The sequence below is a fragment of the Aspergillus flavus genome, chromosome 2 (genome assembly GCF_009017415.1).
Source record: "Aspergillus flavus chromosome 2, complete sequence".
In the NCBI taxonomy this organism is placed as follows: domain Eukaryota; kingdom Fungi; phylum Ascomycota; class Eurotiomycetes; order Eurotiales; family Aspergillaceae; genus Aspergillus; species Aspergillus flavus.
The window spans coordinates 6124317-6142752 of record NC_092409.1 but is presented as its reverse complement, the minus strand read 5'-3'; the positions used below and the strand labels follow the sequence as shown (position 1 = coordinate 6142752).

Genomic DNA, 18436 nt, shown 5'->3' with positions numbered 1-18436 from the left:
TAAGGGCTGCGACCCTTATCGGCCACCAGCCCTGATGTCATCTATCCAGCCTCTCTGAAAGAGCGTCTACAGCTCTTTTATCACATCTTGATCGGCATTTTTGCTTTTCAAGTCATTTCTCCTGTATGTAGAGTGTATACAGGAACATTATGAGCTGGGAATCCACCCAAGAGGCGTGCTGATCGTCATGCTAGCGTCATGGCATATCGACTGCGCTGGGCATCATCATATTCACGTCATGGAACTGGATAACGAAACAGGCGAAGTCACTGGCCGAGTATAAGGTCAGTATCAGACAACTCATAGATATATGTGAGCATGTCATTTCGTTCTCTCGCTAACATCATTTCGCGGCAAGGTCCCCGACTATACTACAGAAACGTATCCACACAAACACCCCTCAGCATGAAGATCGCAATCACCGGTGCTCGCGGCACTGTCGGACGGGCTGTAGTGAAGGCCGCATCGGAAGCTGGTCACGCAACGGTACAAGTCGACCGCACCGACACCGAATACGACGGGACACCGAATTCAGAGATGAAAACCGCGGACACGGCGAATGACTACAAGGCGACGCTCGAGGCCTTCCGCGGCTGCGATGCCGTGATCCATCTAGCTGCTATTCCGAACCCCTTGGACAAAGGCGATGATCTGGTACACAATAACAATGTGAACTCGGCATTCAACGGCTTTCGAGCTGCCGCCGAGCTCGGTATCAAGAAGTTTTGCTATGCTTCGTCGGTGAATGCTATCGGCCTCGAATACGCCACCCGACCTCTGAAGTTCGACTACTTCCCTATCGATGAAGAAGCGCCGGAAAGGCCGACTGATTCTTATGCCCTGGCGAAGGACGAGGCAGAGATGCAGGGGAAGGCCTTCGCGCGATGGTTCCCCGGAATGAACATCGCGTGTATGCGCATCCATGCGGTCGCATCGCGGTCAGAGGCCCAGAAAGGACACGCGGAGAACTGGGATAGCTCCGCAGTGAAGAGTTTGTGGGGATGGGTTAGTGCTCAGGCGACAGCGAGAGCATGTTTGTTGGCGGTAGAAAAGAGCGAAAAGTTGAACGGATGTGAGGTCTTCAATATTGTGGCGCCCACGACGACCCAGGACACGCCGTCCCAGGAGCTGGCGAAGAAGTATTATCCAGATGCGGAGATTCGCGGTGACTTGTCGAGTAATCAGTCGTTCTTCACAACAGAGAAGGCAAAGAGAATCCTGGGATGGGTTCATGAGGAGAAAGAGTAATTATGTCACGCCGCGAACTGTCAGCCAAAACCATATTCTAAGATCATACATAATTAAACAGGAAACCTGAATCAAGATCTTCTGTACTATGATAATCCACTGCCGTATGAAACATGTGCACGTTATGAGTTGAGTGTCTATACTTTATTACCATTCAATACGCCTTGCCCTGATCCCTCTTGAGGGATAATGACCCATGAGATACATCATCCTTCTGCTCGTCTCATATGTACCATCATGTTGATGCTTACTGGCATATTTCTATTTTAACATGAATCTCCAACACTCCGCTATGATCCAAAGGCTGCCGGGCTGGCTATCCCCCGAAGGACCAATCATATAAAATCCGAGAATTCCTCGAGCGGGGTGCATATCACTATCACGTATCTGTTGCATAAATCCATACAGTTTGCGGGGCAAGCTTACGCATATCATGCCTGGTCATACATAGATAAGTTGGTGCAATCCCTCACTTTCAGGACACAGCGATCACCTCCTTCATACCGAGGAAGACGTCGTTCGATTCGAAGATACCAATATGAGCTCATCAAACGCAGTCCTGGCAAACGCGACCATCCGCGAATATCGGGACTTGATCCGAAACCAAGACGATGAGTTCATCAAACAGATGCCCAAAGTTGAAATGCACGTCCACATTGAAGGGACCATGACACCAGAACTTCGATGGCCGCTTGCAGTTCGACACCGAATACCGATACCGAATCCCAGAACAGGAAAATATTGCCGTGACTTATCAGAATTGAAAGGCTTGTATGACCTCCTCGATGATTTAGAACAGGGGGGTGTTGAGGGGGGAATGCTCCGATTCTTCGAGCTTTACTATGGTGGCTTCGACGTTCTTCGCGATGAGGAAGACTTCTATCTCCTTGCGATGAACTATTTCCAACGCGCAGCCAGGATGAATATCCGGTATTGCGAGCCTTTCTTTGACCCTCAGGGCCACACTCGCAGGGGCGTTTCTTTGGACACCGTGATGAAAGGCCTTCAGCGGGCTCAGCTGGAGGCAGCGGAAAAGCTCAATGCATGTACCGAGACTAGCATCTCTGAACACATAGGGTAGGCTAATGTATAGAGACAGGTTCAGTCCCAGTGGATCATGTGCTTTCTACGAGACATGTCCCCGGAATCTGCGATGTCGCATTACATTGATGCTCTTCCCTATCGTGACATGATCGTGGGAATTGGTCTAGATTCTCTGGAAACAGATCGCCCGCCTCTTCTGTTCGAAGATGTATTTCAACGAGCGAGAGAAGATGGTTTCAAGATTACTTGCCACTGCGACGTCGGTGCGAAGGATTCCTTACGCCATATTGCGCAGGTAATCGACCAGCTGGGTGGTACAGGAGCGGACCGGATTGACCACGGTCTGCATGCTGCGGATGACCCTTCTCTTCTCGCTAAGGTGAAGGAGAAGGACCTGGGAATGACAATCTGCCCATGGGGCTACTTATGCTACTCCGGCGAGACCCAGATTCTAGAACGTATCCGTATTATCCACGACGCGGGTATAAAGATTGCGATCGGAAGTGACGACCCAGCTTATATGGAAGACGTCTGGCTGAACAATAGTCTCCACATGCTGCGTGAATTATGCCATTTTACCGATGATGATTTCGTAGCGCTACAGAGGTATGCGATTGATATATGCTGGGCTTCTGCGGATGTGAAAAGGGAAATCCTGGCGGAATTACAGGAATATCAGAAACAAGCTCTATAAAACCACGGCAGCTTATTCGCTGGTTGACCAAGTTCTTATATCGTCAGAAATACTGGGCGATACGACAGTCTATGGTACAATGTCCCTACATTACTCATCGATAAGTGCTGGATAGCTCAGGGATTCTACATGCATGCTCTATCTGAATAGTCGTGTTTCAGTCACTAATAAAATCCAAGCTTCTCGGTTTAACTAACGCATTTGGCTTGTTCGATAGAACACCAATCATCTAGAAGTAAGCGTCTCTTTATTTTCCCATCCGAATGGTAATTATGATTCGTTGGATAGAATTGCCTACTCCTCAACAGTTCCGTATAACACAACGGATGGACATGCCATAATTCTTCCGTAATTCAATGGTATCTTGCTTATCTTCTACAAACGACAATTGTCTTATACCTTCCAGCAACTCCTACATCTAGTAAGCTTCGCTATAGTGGCGTTAAAATGTGGCGATTGGACAGTATCACTATGACTACAACGAACATCAGCTATAAAAGGATTAGAATATTCTTGACATGGACAAACAACAATACTCCTTGATGATTTATAACTGTTCATATATCGGCGTTAGAAACAACGTCTGCCTTTAGATGCTATCTCATCCTTACTCGCCCTCCCTTCAGAGGTACGCATAATGGAATTCCTATGACCACATAGTCACCAACAGCCTACCATATAAACCCGCGCTGACTTGACCCTCCAACCTCATCATGCAAAATAACCGAGGTGCCCGGTAGTGGATCTTCCCCGCCAAGGGAGACGTTGTGGTTCGCCGAGTCGGCAACCTCTCTCCAATTATCATGCTCAGAGGGTGTGGAGAATGGTGAAATGTTAGGTAATGTAGGTCGAGATCGAACGGCGAATCCACGCTTGGCGGATTATACTACCGCTTCTGCAATGGAGGAATTCCGAAAAGTCGATGTATCCTACCATAACAATTGACTCTGGGTTCCGTCGCTGACAAACCTAATCGATTAGCTTAGGAACAATTCATATAATCATAATCTGATCACTCCGGTACTTCCGCCATATAAGAAAAGGTATTTACGAGACCCATCTATCCATACGTCCTACCCAGCTAACACACGGCTCAGCTATATCATTCAATTATCAAAATGGAGGAAGCGCAAGTATTTGTCCGAAATGACACGGTGGAAGTCCGTGTTCACAACGTGCCCATCCCCAAGCCCGGAGCCGGTCAAATACTTATAAAAGTTGTCGCAACTGGCACGAACCCTAAAGATTGGAAATTCCCAGCTTGGATGGAAAACTTCAATGGCGCAAATACGGGAGACGATATCGCCGGATATGTTCATGAGGTCGGCGAGGGAGTCTCGGGATTCCAAGTCGGAGATCGAGTCGCGGCGTATCACGACTATACAGCTCCACATGGCAGCTATGCCGAATATGCCATCGGGGAAGACTACGCCACGTTCCACATTCCAGATAACATTTCCTTCGAACAAGCTGCCACAGTTCCCCTGGCTGCTATGACCGCGTCGTTAGCACTTTTCTCGCGCCTGGGGTTGCCGGAACCGTGGTTCAAGGAAAAGACGTGGTCCCAGAAGCCAGAGGGCGGTGTACTGATTTACGGTGCTGCAAGTGCTGTGGGAACATTCGCTATCAAGCTGCTACAGAAAGCCGATATTCATCCTATCATTTGCGTGGCCGGACGAGGAAAAGATTTCGTTCGCAGCCACTTAGACAAGAGCAAGGGTGACGTGGTCATTGATTATCGTGAAGGTGAATCGGCCGTGGTCGCTGCTATTCGGAAAGCCTCAAAGCAGTTGCGTTATGCTTTGGATGCTGTCAGTGAGAAGGCCAGTTTCAGTGTGGTTAGCCAGGTACTGGACCCTGACTGCGGCGCCATGTCTGTTGTCAGTCCTGTGGGGCCGGAGGAGTGTCCTGAGAAGATACGGGTTGAATTCACTGATGTTGGGAGGGCTCACAGGGATGAGAAGGAATTTGCTTATGTCTGGTCGAGGTTCTTCACTCTTGGCCTTAGAGAAGGCTGGCTCACGACTCATCCGCTTGAGCTCGTCCCTGGTGGTCTTCAGGGTGTTCAGATAGCATTGACCAATCTCAAGGAAGGAAAGGCCAGTGCGCTGAAATATGTTTTGAGGATCAAGGACAATTGAATTAATGTCAGTGCTATGGTTGCAAAAGATAACACAGGTGTACAAAACTGCACGAAAGAGAAATAAAAATTGTCATTGAATTAATTGACTATCTAGAGTCTACCGGTACGAGATGAAAGCCTTTGTGGAGACAAGCTCATACAAAGGTTCTCATGGCTTCACAACGCTCTTCGGCAGACAATGACTGCGAAATAGAGTGACAAAGAAACCGTAGCAAGATCAAATATTACCATGTACAGCATGTCCATCCTTATCAGGCATCCAAGCCATGGAAAGTCATGTATCACGAAGCATTCTTTCTTGGAGCGAAGCTGTAGACATCCTAGGGTTTAAATTTTTTTTGCTTTCAATGGGGACATTCTAGATTGGAGATTACTTTACATTACTATTACATGACGAGTATAGTACTCTAGCTTTCGGTATGTTTCGTACCGATCATATATACAATATTCCCTTCACTCGCGGTCAAGATTAGGCTGCTTTATCCAAGGCCTGCCCCAGACACATCTCATAGTAAATCCCCCGGCGCTGGAGCAGCTCCTCATGAGTCCCCTGCTCCCGAACCCGACCCCCGACCAGCACGAAGATGCGATCCGAATGCTTGATAGTTGACAATCGGTGTGCGATCGCAACGGTCGTCCGGCCATCCTTAGCCTGATCCAAGGCCTCCTGCACAATTCTCTCACTCTCGGTATCCAACGCAGACGTAGCCTCATCCAACAACAGCAGACGGGGTCGGCGGATAAGCGCCCTTGCGATTGCAATACGCTGTCGCTGACCACCGGAGAAAAGACTTCCTCGCGAGCCACATGATGTCGCTAGTCCATCTGGCAGGGAGGAAACGAAATCAAAGATATTCGCCTGGCGACAGGCCTCGTAGATCCGTTCCTCGGTCGCCTCTTCCTTAAGGCCTAATGCGATATTTTCACGGATGGTCCCTTGGTAAAGGACCGGTTCTTGTTGGACAAGGGATAAATGGCTGCGGTACGAAGCGAGCGACATGTCGCGGATATCTGAACCGTCAAGTTGGATGCTTCCAGATGTTGGATTATAATATCGCTCTAAAAGCGAGATGAGGCTGGATTTTCCATGGCCGGAGGGTCCGACAAAGGCCACGAATTGGCCAGGGTTAATCTAATAAACCCCATTAGCAAAATATGCTCCAGACCTTTCACGCGAAAGTTGGTCCTTACCTCAACATTGATATCGTTTAACACCGGCCGGGTAGGCCGAGTAGGATACCGGAATGCTACGTCCTGTAACTCCACACGGGCAGCCGTATCGTTTGATTCTCCGGACCCATTGTCGGACGGTCCATCTTGGACATCAGGTTGCAGAGAACGGAGCCAGAGGATGTAGTTGCATGCTCCCTGAGATTTGGTAAAGCCTGCTCACTGTCAGTTGAGGCAGGGAAGGTTTCTCTTAGAAGACCTACTGGTGCTAAACATGAAGAATGACGCGGCGGCTTCACCGGAGAGTATAGCTCCGATGACGACGATGTATAATCGCGTGCTGGAGTACTCTCCTGTCGATAACAGGCGACCTCCATACCTATGCAGGGGTTAGATATATGGGAGGAAGCATCACAGTAATGCAAATACATACCAGAAACTCAATGCCTCAGAGAGTAATGAGAGGGACTGTGTAAGGGCTAGCCAGAACATCGTCCAAGTTAACGACTTGATGGACTTTCGCTCAATACCTGCTAACTTGGTAGTGTACTTCTCTAAGATCACCCGTTCGATTGCCAACGATGCAACGGTGCGAATCGCAGACATCGCCTCACCAGCCAATGCTGCACTTTCAGAAAAACGATGCGAAGTAGCATCGTCCAGTCGAAATTCCAGGCGAATCCTAAGGTAGCCACAGAATACCATTGGAATCATAGCTCCTGCGAGTACAGCCAATCCCAGTTTCCATCCAACCGCTATAGAGAGTATAGAGCTGGCGGTGATGTTCACCAGGGCAACGATGATGATTCCAACGTTGAAACTAAGCAGCTCTTGTAAGCTATTAGGTTTTGTAGAGAGATCAGAGACAAGAGAGCCAGTCGTATGTTGGGGCTGGTCATAAAACGTCATGTCTTGCCGGATGTAGTCGCGGAACATCTCGAGACGATACGTATACACAACGCACTGCTTGATCGTGAGAAGAGCTATTAGACGTGGGATTTCGGTGACACTTACATGAGCAATTACGTTTGTAACCCAGCCCATAACACCATAGACAACCAAGATGACAAGAGCAAGTACAAAAAACATAAGGGCATAGAAATCACCCTTTTCCACCATCTTGCTTGTGGGTTGTATTTGGAAGACATCCAAAACTTTCGCGAATACGAATGCGAGTATCGGATATGTCGCTCCTAGATTCATCGTTAGATTGACATTGGCAAGCATATCACAGGATAAGAGTGCACATACCTCCCACAACGCAGGTAACCAATGTGACAATAAATTCAAACCACAGTTCACGGCGCTCCCGGAGCAGTATAGCCAGACACCGAATCAGACTACGGCCACGTCCAGACGGAGCCTTCAATCTTTCAACAAGCTGGGTTTCTTTGCTATGGTCTTGTTGTCTGGAAATGGCCGGGGTGATACCAGTGCTTCCTTCATTTCTTTCCTTCTCAGGCAGCGGCCCATCGTTGTCGACGGTACCAAGATCCTGGGCCTTTATAAGGCGATGGTAAGTTCCTCCTGCAGCCTGGAGTTCTTCATGTGTTCCCTTCTCAACGATCTGCCCCTGCGACAGGACCACAATTTGGTCTGCCTTCCTGATCGTCGACAGCTTATGTGCGATCGTGATAGTCGTTCGTGATGCGGAAACGTTGTCCAAGGCTTGTTGCACAATCTTTTCGGCCTGTGGGTCCAATGCACTTGTAGCTTCGTCGAGGATTAACACCTTGGGATCAGAAACGATACTTCGGGCAACGGCAATACGCTGCTTCTGGCCGCCGGAAAGCATTGTGGCGCGCTCTCCGACCTGGGTGTCGTACTTCTATAAAGGATGTTAGTAGTTGATAAGTAAATCCAAGGGCTAGTGAGATGAGACCATACTTCGGGCAATGTCTCAATGAAGTCATGGGCGTAAGCAGCCTTGCAAGCTGTAATGACCCGCTCAATCTGGACCTGCTTTGGCGCGTTGGCATAATCCGTTCCTGCTAGGCCATATGCTACATTTTCAAAGATCGTGGCATTGAAGAGTGTTGGTTCCTAAATAAGAGTCAGATGATAAGACAGATGGATAAAGAGGTGGGGCGTAGAAGGCTGCTTCGTACCTGTTGAACAATGCGAATGTGAGTCCTCAGCCACTGGATGCTGAGTTGTCGTATGTCAACCCCGTCAAGCGTGATGATGCCATCCTGGGTATTGTACCATCGCTCCAGCAGTCCAGTGACTGTACTTTTACCTGAGCCACTAGGCCCAACCAACGCCGTTGTCTTGTTGGCGGGGATTGACAGTGTGAAATCATGGAGAACTGGGATCTGGGGCCGGGTGGGATACGAAAAGGAGACATTCGAGAATTCAATATTGCCCTCACACTTGTCAGGCCGTTGACCATCCAGAGACAGCCCATCAATTGGCGAATCACGATCAATCACTTCCCACATACTTTGCGCGGCCGACGCTGCCTTGGTGACTTGAATAATCTGCGGTGCGATCTGTGTCATTGCCGTTGCAGCTAGGATGACAGCAAAGATCACGCTAGCAAAACATCCGAGAAGAGAGCAGTCAGCAAAGGATATCGAACAAGCTAAAGATACTAGAAACACCTACGTGATGATTTTTCCGGGCTCATTAATCTCACCCCTCGCATACATGCGGACTCCCTGCCAGAAGGCCAGGCCATATCCAGCATAGACACAGAAAAATTCCGCCGAGTATAATATGGCCATGTTAAGAGATTGGGTGAGGCCCAGACGTTTTGCTTCCTTTGCGTGGTCATCGTATTTGCTCGTCAACTTGGAAAAGGCGGAAAAGGCATGCACGGTCTTCATGCTGGCGAGGACCTCTTCAGCCAGAGACCCGGCGATGGAGTTCACGTGGAGAATTCGGTTTTCCTGTTTAACGAGTATACCGGCACAGACGGATGTCACAATCAGGATGGCAGGGGCGATACAGATTGTAATCAGAGTTAGTTTCCACTGCACCACAAAGGCTACGATGAATGCCGCCACGAAGGTAGCTGTACCCTGCACCGCGAAGCCCAGCTTCTCGGAGATTCCTTGATTAACCAGGTTGGCATTAGTCGTCAGTTGCACAACGGAAGAGCCACTCTCGTTTCTATCGAAGAAGCCAATGTCTTGTCGCAGCAGGTGCGTCAAGAAGGCAATTCGTAGGGACTTGGTAGTTCGCACAGCGGAGACAGACAATGATAACTACGAATGAGAAGTAAGCCTATTAACACGGGTCACGCTCAAAAGAAGGTGTGAGACATACAGTCCATGCATATACTAGCACAAACTTGCCGATAAAAAGATAGACAAAGTAAAGCCTATAGAAGGTTATTGATATCAAGCACTGTCTTAAACACGTGTCACTGGACTGGATACCACTTACGTGAACTTATTCAGTTCTGACCGAAACTGATCTGGGGAGTCTGAACCGGTTGCGAAGTTATTGAAGTTCGTGATCATTTTCCCAAACAGTACATCCATCAGTGGCAAAGCGCTGCCTGCACCGATAGCTCCGATCAAGGCGAGGACATTGAGCACCCAGCCCACAGTATCAGCATACGAGAAGATCCTGATATAGCTCCTCAAGCCACCCGCATGTTCTGGTGTACTGGTGGACTTGTTTGTGTCTGCCTTTGGCGGCTTTTCCTCTACGGATGCAACGGATGTCCCATCCCTTGTTGGCGTGGGAGAATCCCCTTGAGCTGTCATGTTGGCAATATGTCTTGTGTACTGGCGAACATTTTCATGAGATGTCTGACCTACAAACGTCTGGAAACAGAGGCATAGGGTTATTTATATGGGGGCGTCATGATGGGCTCACAGGGTATCCATCGGTTTAGGTTTAAGGTCTAAGAACTCCGCTTTTTTCATTATTAGATTACCACAAAACCTCGATAGCTGTAAAGAAAGAACCCGTGTATGAGTTTTTGAACTAACTGAGTATTGTAATTAATGGCAAAATGTTCTTATTGGTTAAGTCACTCGCCGCCTTCTGTGAGTTGAAAGGGGTTACTGTTTTAGACAAAGAGATGAAAGGAAGGACTTGGTAGATCTCTGGCATTTATGTGCTCGGTATGAAGATAGATATGATATCGAAATGAATTCTGCAGTGTTCTACTGCTTTTCAAGTTAGGAAAGCTACCAATCTCATCTTTACATGTCCCAAGTATCGGGACTTGAATAAATTTGGCTCCCTAACGGAATATTGCAAATAACAAGGTTGTAACTGACAGGGTTATTTTTGGTCTCTACCCATCATCTCATACAAATATTAGAAGCGACGCATTGGAATCTAGGCAGAAATTTCTTCACTGCAATGTATGGTCATTCAACACGAAGAGTGGCAGTGAATCGATTGCTCGCGGTCCGCGGACTCCGACACCAAACCCTCATCGGGTGCCCGGTCGAAACGGCCCTCGCTGATTATTTTCCCAGGATTACTCCCATTCGTCCGCTTGAGATCCAGATTCGTGTCGAAGCTATGATAACATTGGGAGCTGCCTCCAGAGTTGTGTCCCACAAGCTCTCTATCGTCGAGCGGTGACTCAAGCCAAGCCTCGGCGCTCCATCTGAACCAAAGAACCCAGACTGCTTCCATCTCAAGGTCATTATCGATCAACCATGCTAAGAGGGACGATATATTGTCACTCCTGAACAGAGCTTGGGACGTCATGGAGAGCCTTGAGGCTTTTATGCCCTATCAGGGGCCTCTTTATATGTGGAGCTCTCAAGCCATCAAAGGCATATCTTGTTTAATTACTCCGTCTACTCATTGCACAGGAAGATCTTATGTCAACAGACCTATTTCCCGATCGGGTATATATCATGTTAGCGCAAGAGATACAGCCTTACCAATCAAGAATAACCTAAGGTGTTTGGCAGTAAATTGGTTGAGGTCGAACCATGAAGCATTCCGTGTCCAACACGGCAATATCCTGGCCCTCGCCCGAAATTTACCCCGAATACAAACCTAAACTTGGTGTAACCGGATGCCCTGCGGTTTCAGGGTCAAGCCTTTAACATAATCGGTACAAGCAGGGAGAGAAAGAAAAAGGGAACAAGAGCTGGGACACCTGCGGGCGTGGCCCAGTCATGTGACCCCAGGATCAGGGATCTGACGTAGTGCCCTAAACTTTGGCCACTGCATACTTAAATTACGCCGATAGAGCAGTTTATTGAGCACGGATCAGTTTATCCGACATACTCGAACAATACAATGTTCACTTTATACTCGATTAATCTCACTTGGGCGCGAATGGCGACAGAGAGGGTTCACCGCAGAGCCAATGTACTATGTATACTAATAAGCAATGTGACGATCTATCCCCTTGCCACAGAAGAACTAAAAGCCATGGTGCTGTGTAGGGAATGAGGTATATTGCCAGTACTGGCTCATACTACCTGCCACTCATAACACCATGTACTCATTGTTTCACGCCCAACGCCAGCCTCCTTGGCCCACGCCCTTCGGACTATCCACTTACGAAGAGAAATCCTAAGATTGGCATCTATGCTCTGCGTCGAAGAGGGAAAGAAAGTTATTGTGGCGGAATATGTGCAAAGAAAGGACACGACGAGCAAGAATAATACAGGGTAAGACTTTGACGCCAAGAGCGTGCCACGCTGTAGGGACGTTGTTACTTGCATAGTAGCCAAGATACGTCAATGGCCACATAATAATACTCCATCTAGAGGAATTCTGTGGGTACGATAATAGCTGAGGCTACTTCCTATTTAGGTTGGCATAGAGTTCAGAGGGTACTACAATCTCCCTAGCTTGCATATAAAAGCTGAGTATTACAGACGGTCTTCGTAGAAAAGGATCAGTAGAATTAGCCATCATGTCTAAACCAGAGCGTGAGGAAATAGAGAGAGCGAGCCAAGAGACGATCAACACGGTGGCTGACAAGCCTACCGAGTCTCAGATTGTGTTTCTACATGGGTGGAGACTCTGTTTTGTTATACTTGGGTATGTCATACTCGCGATCCCTGAATCATCTAGCACTTTTTTCGCTAAATCAAACTTTGATCCTAGGCTCATGATCTGCCTTTACTTGGTCAATATGGAAGTGACTATTGTCAGCACTTCACTCATCGCTATCACTAGTGACCTGATTGGTTTCAACAAAACAAGCTGGATCATCACCGGGTTCCTCATTACATTCACTGGTCGGAAGTTCCTGTCACTTTCTCTGTCTGGTTCTGCTAACCGTACCGCAGGTTTCATGTCTATCTGGACCAGGGTCAGCGATATCATTGGTAGAAAGAAAACCTTGCTTGCTGCCGAGGTGACCTTCTTGGCATTTTCATTTGGGTGCGGGCTATCCCCGTCGGTCAACACGCTGTAGGTTTTATCTAGTCGTTGGAAATATCGGGCCGCCTTACACTAAACACATCACAGCATTATATGTCGGTCATTCCAGGGAATTGGCGGTGCTGGGGTTTATCCGCTCACCCTCTTGTGCGCCTATGAGACTGTGCCTAAGTCAAAGATTCCCCTGTTGGGCGGCCTGTTTGCGATAGCCATTGCATGCGCAGCCTTGACAGGGCCTCTCATTGGAGGCGTACTGGCGCAGAATTCGGAGTGGAGATGGGTTTTTTACGTGAAGTGCGTTCGTTCTATATTCTCCTCAAGCTTTGCGATATTGTAACTGACAAATTTATCGGGTAATAGCCTCCCTCCTGGAGCAGTAGCCATATTGATGCTACTTATCGCCATGCCAGCGAACCATGGCTCGGTGCCATCGAAATCTATCGCCTATTTAAAACCGAGCATTGCACTCTTTAAAGACCTAGATCTCGTCGGTGCTGTTCTACTACTCAGTGCCTGTTTACTACCCATCACTGTTTTGAACGAAACTAATCTGTCGTTTGAGTGGGCTTCTGGGACTGCAATTGGACTACTCGTTGCGGGAGGTGTATCATGGATGGCCTTCTTTGCTTGGGAATGGGTGATTGATGGATGCCCTGGCTATCACCCCATATTCCCAAAACGATTACTATTCAACCGAGCTTGGATGGGGATGCTTATGTGAGTGGATGACGCTGTGAAATTTGCCTTGATTTCTAGTCTAACCGTGTTTATCTTGCCATCACAGAATCACGTTCGCTAGTGGCTGTCCTTGGAACGTGATAGTTGTGTACTTGGCACAGCGCTTTCAAGTCCTAGAAAGGTTGTCGCCTGTAGATGCTGGGATCCGGCTGATCCCATACTCGGCCCTTGCAACTGTGGGCACCGCTGGTGCTAATCTTGCATGTCTTCGAGGCCATATCCCCTTTGTGTATCTCATTCTCTTCGGCTCCCTGTTACAAACCGTGGGAATGGCTCTCTTCTCCATTATTCCGCAGACGAACTCATTCCCCAGTGCTGGGTATGGATATGAAGTTATCGCAGGCGCCGGCATTGGAGTCACTATCGGGATCTGTGTTCTAGCAGTACCTTATGTTGTCGAGACGCGGGATCTAGGTATGGCACCAATTCTACTGGTTTTGCTCGGTTTAAACATGCTTACACCTTAACAGCAACAGCAACGGGCGCTCTTAACCAATGCCGTTTTCTCGGAGGTGCAATCGGCCTGGCGATTGCGGCTAACATCCAGTATGGGAACTTGAAGAGCGAACTAGCAGATACACTTTCGCCGGAGCAGCTACAGCAACTATTGGAAAACAGCAGCACAGTGGAGACCCTGCCTACTCAGCTCCAGGCTGCAATCGGGGATGTATTTGCGAAGAGCTATACTCACCAATATCAGGCAATGATTGCCTTCGCAGCCGTGCAGATCCCAGCATCTCTACTAATGCTGCGACGCGGTGGACAGTACGTGGTCAAGGAGGATGAAACTACTGATTCGGATAGCGGATCGGATACGACTGTTTAGATATTGTACTAAAAGTGTTTGGGCGCTGCACCGTGACATCGAGGAATTTGTTATTATTGCGGATACGATTTTCAATCACGGATAGATACCCTTACATTGTGATCCAGGGCTTGTCAGTGGATAATCTTTCTGAATCTATGTCACTTGCATTTCTTTTCCCTCATCTCACATCTTTTGTTTTCCTCTTTCCCAATCCTATTTTTACGCCGGTCATGTCATATCATACCTGACAAATTAGATCCCTTGTATGTTAGTATTATGACCAGTCTCCTTTCATACGCAAATACAATGTTTCATACACGCATAAGAGATTCAATCTTAGTCTTCCTAACAGAGGATGAGCACATCTGTGGCTGATTGAGTCTCTGCTCAGTGGTACTCTGATGTGAGTATGAGGCTCGGATCCTCTTTCCCTACGCATCAATATGATGACCTATCCCATCACATAAGATCTGTTGTCCCTTGCTCTGGAAAAGTCTTTTTATTATACACCAGTAGCCGGTAGATATTCGGCCATTCATATATTCTTAAAGTAGTTTAGGTGTCTGCATGCATGCCTCTTATGAATATCTACATTTTACTGTTCCCAACCAAAATTGGAAGTTTCGCCGGATGATATCACCTCCATGAGCGATCTAGCAAATCAGTAGGGGAGTTCATCCGTATAGCATATCCATCCATTTAACTGTATGTACAACGGGGAAAGACCACAAATGAAACATGTTGCTATTATTATATGCAAGCTCAATCCTCTCCAGCTCCTAATCTCAATTTCCAGGTGATGTTGTAATCATAACGAGAGGAGCATGTCTGACAAACTCGGTGGCCAGATTGGCATATTGACTACAATAGTCTCATCAGCAGCGTAGATATCCCGACAAAGTCGACTCATCGGAATGTAGTTCATCCAATGCTGCCACTGGAACAAGCAGAGTCTGAGGGCTTTTGACCTTGATATGCTGGGTAACCCAAGCCTTCTGTCGTTGAATGCCATGTTGCGAGAACTTGACAGCATCAACAAACTCGAGGTCCCACAGCGCTTGACTTGCAGGTGAAAGTGCGGTTAGGTGCCCTTCAATATATGTAAGGAAGACATCTAGTGCCTGCAGGGCGACTAATGCCTCGTATGCGTCACTCCCTTCTTCGACCACCGGGAAAAGACTATCCTTAAGGCTTGTAGCAACCTTCCGGCCGTACTGACGACTCTCATGGTATCTCGAGATGACCGGGTTGAGCTTGCGTAGAATGTCCAGAGTTATTCGACGCATAACCTCAAGCCCTGAGTATACCTCCAGATCGTGTACTAGGCGTGGAATCAGGTCCATATAGACATCGTTGAGAACTTCCAGAGCCTGGTGTGTGGCGCCTAGCCAAAGTTCTAGTCGTCGGATACGCTCGACGCCACTCTGGCTATTAAACGCATTTGCGGCCGGCGCCTTTCCTTGTCCTTTCTTCTGTTCGACGCTTCTGATCGCTGCAGTCTGTTCTTCCTTGGGGTGACTTTCCTTTCCACCCTCCTTCTGGATGCACTTCTCGATTCGAACCGCACCGGACTTGAACATGGGCTGCTTAGAAACAGGATCCCATTCGTCTTATATAATCAGCGAGACATAGTTAATCTTCATGACAATAACTCTATTGAGACAATGATTCACTCACCAACTGTAAGCTCATTGGCGGCTCGCGCTCGCGGGTCTTTTGAATCGAAATAACCGAAGTGGAACGGGATAAAAACATGTCCTTTGTTAATCTCACCAATTCTCACAGGGAGCTCTACACTACCACGCCGGGACCTCACTACAACCATTTCCCCCTCCGTGAGATAGAGAGCTCTCGCATCCGCTTCAGATATACGAACAAATGGCTGTGGATCGGCTTGCTGCAGCCGTCTGGCCCTTCCTGTCTTGGTCCGTGTATGGAAATGGAAAACGTTGCGCCCTGTTGAGAGGAGTAAAGGAAACTGATCATCAGGAGCTTCAAGGGGCGCCTTGTGATGAGCTGCTTTGAGGATAGCTCGTCCAGCAGGGTTCATGGCTTGATACTGTGCTCGAGTATAAGGCGCTCCAGTTTCGAGATCATGCCCAAAGTCTTCGCAGTAGTCTGGGTCAGTGAAGAATTTGCCATCGGTGAACAAGCGCTCTTTTCCATTCGGGTACTCCTTAGTACAAGGCCATTGAATACCAGATCCGCCAGTAAGTTTCTCGTACGTGAGCTCACTACAGTCACAAGGACGGCCGTATGACATCTTTTTCCATGCATCGAAGACTTCTTCCGGCGTGGTATATGGGATCAGGGGCCCTCCATCTTTGCTCTTAAAGCCCATCCGCCGTCCGAAATCCAAGAAGATGTCCAGGTCAGATTTAGCCTCCCCCGGTGGTTCGACGGCCTTCTGCGAGAGATGCATGGTTCGATCAGCGTTGGTGAAACATCCAGTTTTCTCTGCCCACTGAGCCGCTGGCAACACCACATCTGCCACAGCTGTTGTCTCGGTAGGAAAGATATCTTGCACTACGAGGAAGAGGTCGGGCTTGGTAAACAGGTCTCGGACACGGTGCAGATTGGGTAGGCTGACCAGCGGGTTCGTGCCCGACACCCAAAACATCTCAATCGAGCCGTTCTCGATGTAATTAAGCATATTCTGAATATGCGTCGGCTGATTCCAGTGCGGCATTCGAATCAAGTCAATGTTCCAGTGGTCCGCGATCTCTTGCATATGCTTCTGGTTCTGGAAATTTCGAAACCCTGGATATTCACCGTCACATCCGGCCTCCCTGTTATTTTGAGCAGTGGGTTGGCCGTTCATTTGCAGAATCCCGCTGCCAGGCTTACCGATATGTCCAAGCAGCAGGTTGATATTGTTGATCTGACAGGCAGCTGCCGTAGCTTGGTTCGATTGGTAAACTCCCTGCAGCGCAGTTGATAGCAGGCTACTACTAGTTCCTATAATCCTGGCTGCTTCTTCTAGTAATGTCGTAGGGACGCCGGTGACTTGCATCACATACTCCGGGGTGTATTCCTCCACTACAGCCTCTAGTTGCTGCAATCCCACCACATGCTTCGAGACAAACGCCTCGTTAACCCAGCCATTCTTGAATAACAGATGCTGCAATCCATTGAGGAGAGCCACATTTGTCCCGATTTTAGGTGCCAGGTGGATCGTGGCTTTCTTCGCCGTTTCCGACCGTCGAGGATCAACCACGATGAGCTTCGGAGGATACGCCCCTTCGAGACGATCCAGTATTCGAGACCACAAGACCGTCTGCGTATTCGCCACGTTATGACCGACCATAAACAGACATTCCGTATAGTCAATATCCCCATAAGACCCCGGCTGACCATCACTACCAAAAGACTCACGCATGCTAGCCGCCGCAGTGGCCGTACACAAACGGGTATTGCCATCCATATGGAGGGTATTCAACCCGGCCTTGCCAATCATCGCTAGAACATAATATTCCTCCAAGAACAATTGACCGGAGGTATAGAACCCAATGCCATGATTTGTCAAACGTGCCCGTATTTCCTTCGCCTTGTCGACAATCAGGGACATCGCTTCGTCCCACGACGCCTGCTCGAGCTTGCCATTGCGCCGGATGAGTGGATGCTTCAACCTGTCCGGATGGTGGATGGATTCCCAGCTGTGAATGTCCAAAATAAGCCATTTGTCTGTCTGTCGACTTTATAGAAGCTTTCAATATGCTCACCCGTGTAAACCCTTCGGACCCAGACGTCCTTTATTCACCCGGTCGGTCGCGCGACCGCGTACTCCCACCACACGGCCATCTTTGACGCCGATATCCAGCCCGCAACCATTACTATGTACAAACGTTGCGTTAGCATGAACATACCAAACGTACATCATTCAAGAATAATAAAGCCTTGATTACCTGCACAGCACACATGCACTCTGTACCCATTTATCCGGCGTGTCTAAGACGCGCATGTCATATCGCGTCGGCCACTCATGCTTGTACGGTGTGCGGTCACCGTAAACATCCTGGATAGAGTCGCGAGTCTCGTATGTGGACGCCGCCATGTTGACGACTCATGCCTTTCCATCATATAGGAAGAGGTATGTGGGTTATAGTCGCTAGTTGACGCGCGACAAATCCAGGAAAATAATAAAGTTACGGAAATCAAGTATATGACGCAAAGGAAAAGGAACCAAAGATGACGCCAATATTATGAAATTAGGGTTACAACGACCACAATCCTTTATTCATATTTCTACGCAAACAGCAGACTGAATGTA

The 18436-nt window shown here is 48.3% G+C and overlaps 6 protein-coding genes across 6 annotated transcripts; 4 read left to right on the top strand and 2 right to left on the bottom strand.

Moving 5' to 3' along the window:
- Positions 1-318: 318 nt before the first annotated feature.
- Positions 319-1248, top strand: F9C07_2055589 (UDP-galactose 4-epimerase; the record flags this gene model as incomplete). The annotated part of the gene is made up of 1 exon (XM_041285098.2): positions 319-1248. The coding sequence occupies one exon, from the start codon at positions 319-321 to the stop codon at positions 1246-1248; it is 930 nt and encodes a 309-aa protein (XP_041143809.2).
- A 538-nt stretch (positions 1249-1786) lies between these two features.
- F9C07_1728 (adenine deaminase/adenosine deaminase) lies at positions 1787-2986 on the top strand (the record flags this gene model as incomplete). The annotated part of the gene is made up of 2 exons (XM_041285096.2): positions 1787-2290; positions 2348-2986. The coding sequence occupies 2 exons, from the start codon at positions 1787-1789 to the stop codon at positions 2984-2986; spliced, it is 1143 nt and encodes a 380-aa protein (XP_041143807.2).
- Positions 2987-3206: 220 nt separating this feature from the next.
- Positions 3207-5230, top strand: F9C07_2278454 (chaperonin 10-like protein). Its single transcript, XM_041285095.2, has 2 exons — positions 3207-4029; positions 4084-5230. Exon 2 carries the CDS (start codon positions 4105-4107, stop codon positions 5125-5127), a length of 1023 nt encoding a protein of 340 aa, XP_041143806.1. The 5' UTR covers positions 3207-4029; positions 4084-4104; the 3' UTR covers positions 5128-5230.
- A 155-nt stretch (positions 5231-5385) lies between these two features.
- On the bottom strand, positions 5386-10315 carry F9C07_2278453 (putative ABC multidrug transporter). Its single transcript, XM_071510303.1, has 10 exons — positions 9690-10315; positions 9570-9624; positions 8907-9508; positions 8408-8834; positions 8187-8342; positions 7551-8127; positions 6733-7492; positions 6563-6678; positions 6321-6514; positions 5386-6261 (listed from the first exon to the last, which is right to left on the bottom strand). The coding sequence occupies exons 1-10, from the start codon at positions 10013-10015 to the stop codon at positions 5599-5601; spliced, it is 3876 nt and encodes a 1291-aa protein (XP_071364128.1). The 5' UTR covers positions 10016-10315; the 3' UTR covers positions 5386-5598.
- Positions 10316-12147: 1832 nt separating this feature from the next.
- Positions 12148-14823, top strand: F9C07_2253617 (MFS multidrug transporter; the record flags this gene model as incomplete). The annotated part of the gene is made up of 7 exons (XM_071510095.1): positions 12148-12275; positions 12342-12475; positions 12527-12650; positions 12708-12914; positions 12981-13337; positions 13405-13772; positions 13829-14823. 7 exons carry the CDS (start codon positions 12148-12150, stop codon positions 14182-14184), a joined length of 1674 nt encoding a protein of 557 aa, XP_071364127.1. The 3' UTR covers positions 14185-14823.
- Positions 14824-15041: 218 nt separating this feature from the next.
- On the bottom strand, positions 15042-18220 carry F9C07_1732 (putative periplasmic nitrate reductase; the record flags this gene model as incomplete). Its single annotated transcript, XM_041290466.1, has 4 exons — positions 15042-15775; positions 15844-17822; positions 17889-17999; positions 18072-18220. The coding sequence occupies 4 exons, from the start codon at positions 18218-18220 to the stop codon at positions 15042-15044; spliced, it is 2973 nt and encodes a 990-aa protein (XP_041143803.1).
- Between the last annotated feature and the right edge of the window lie 216 nt (positions 18221-18436).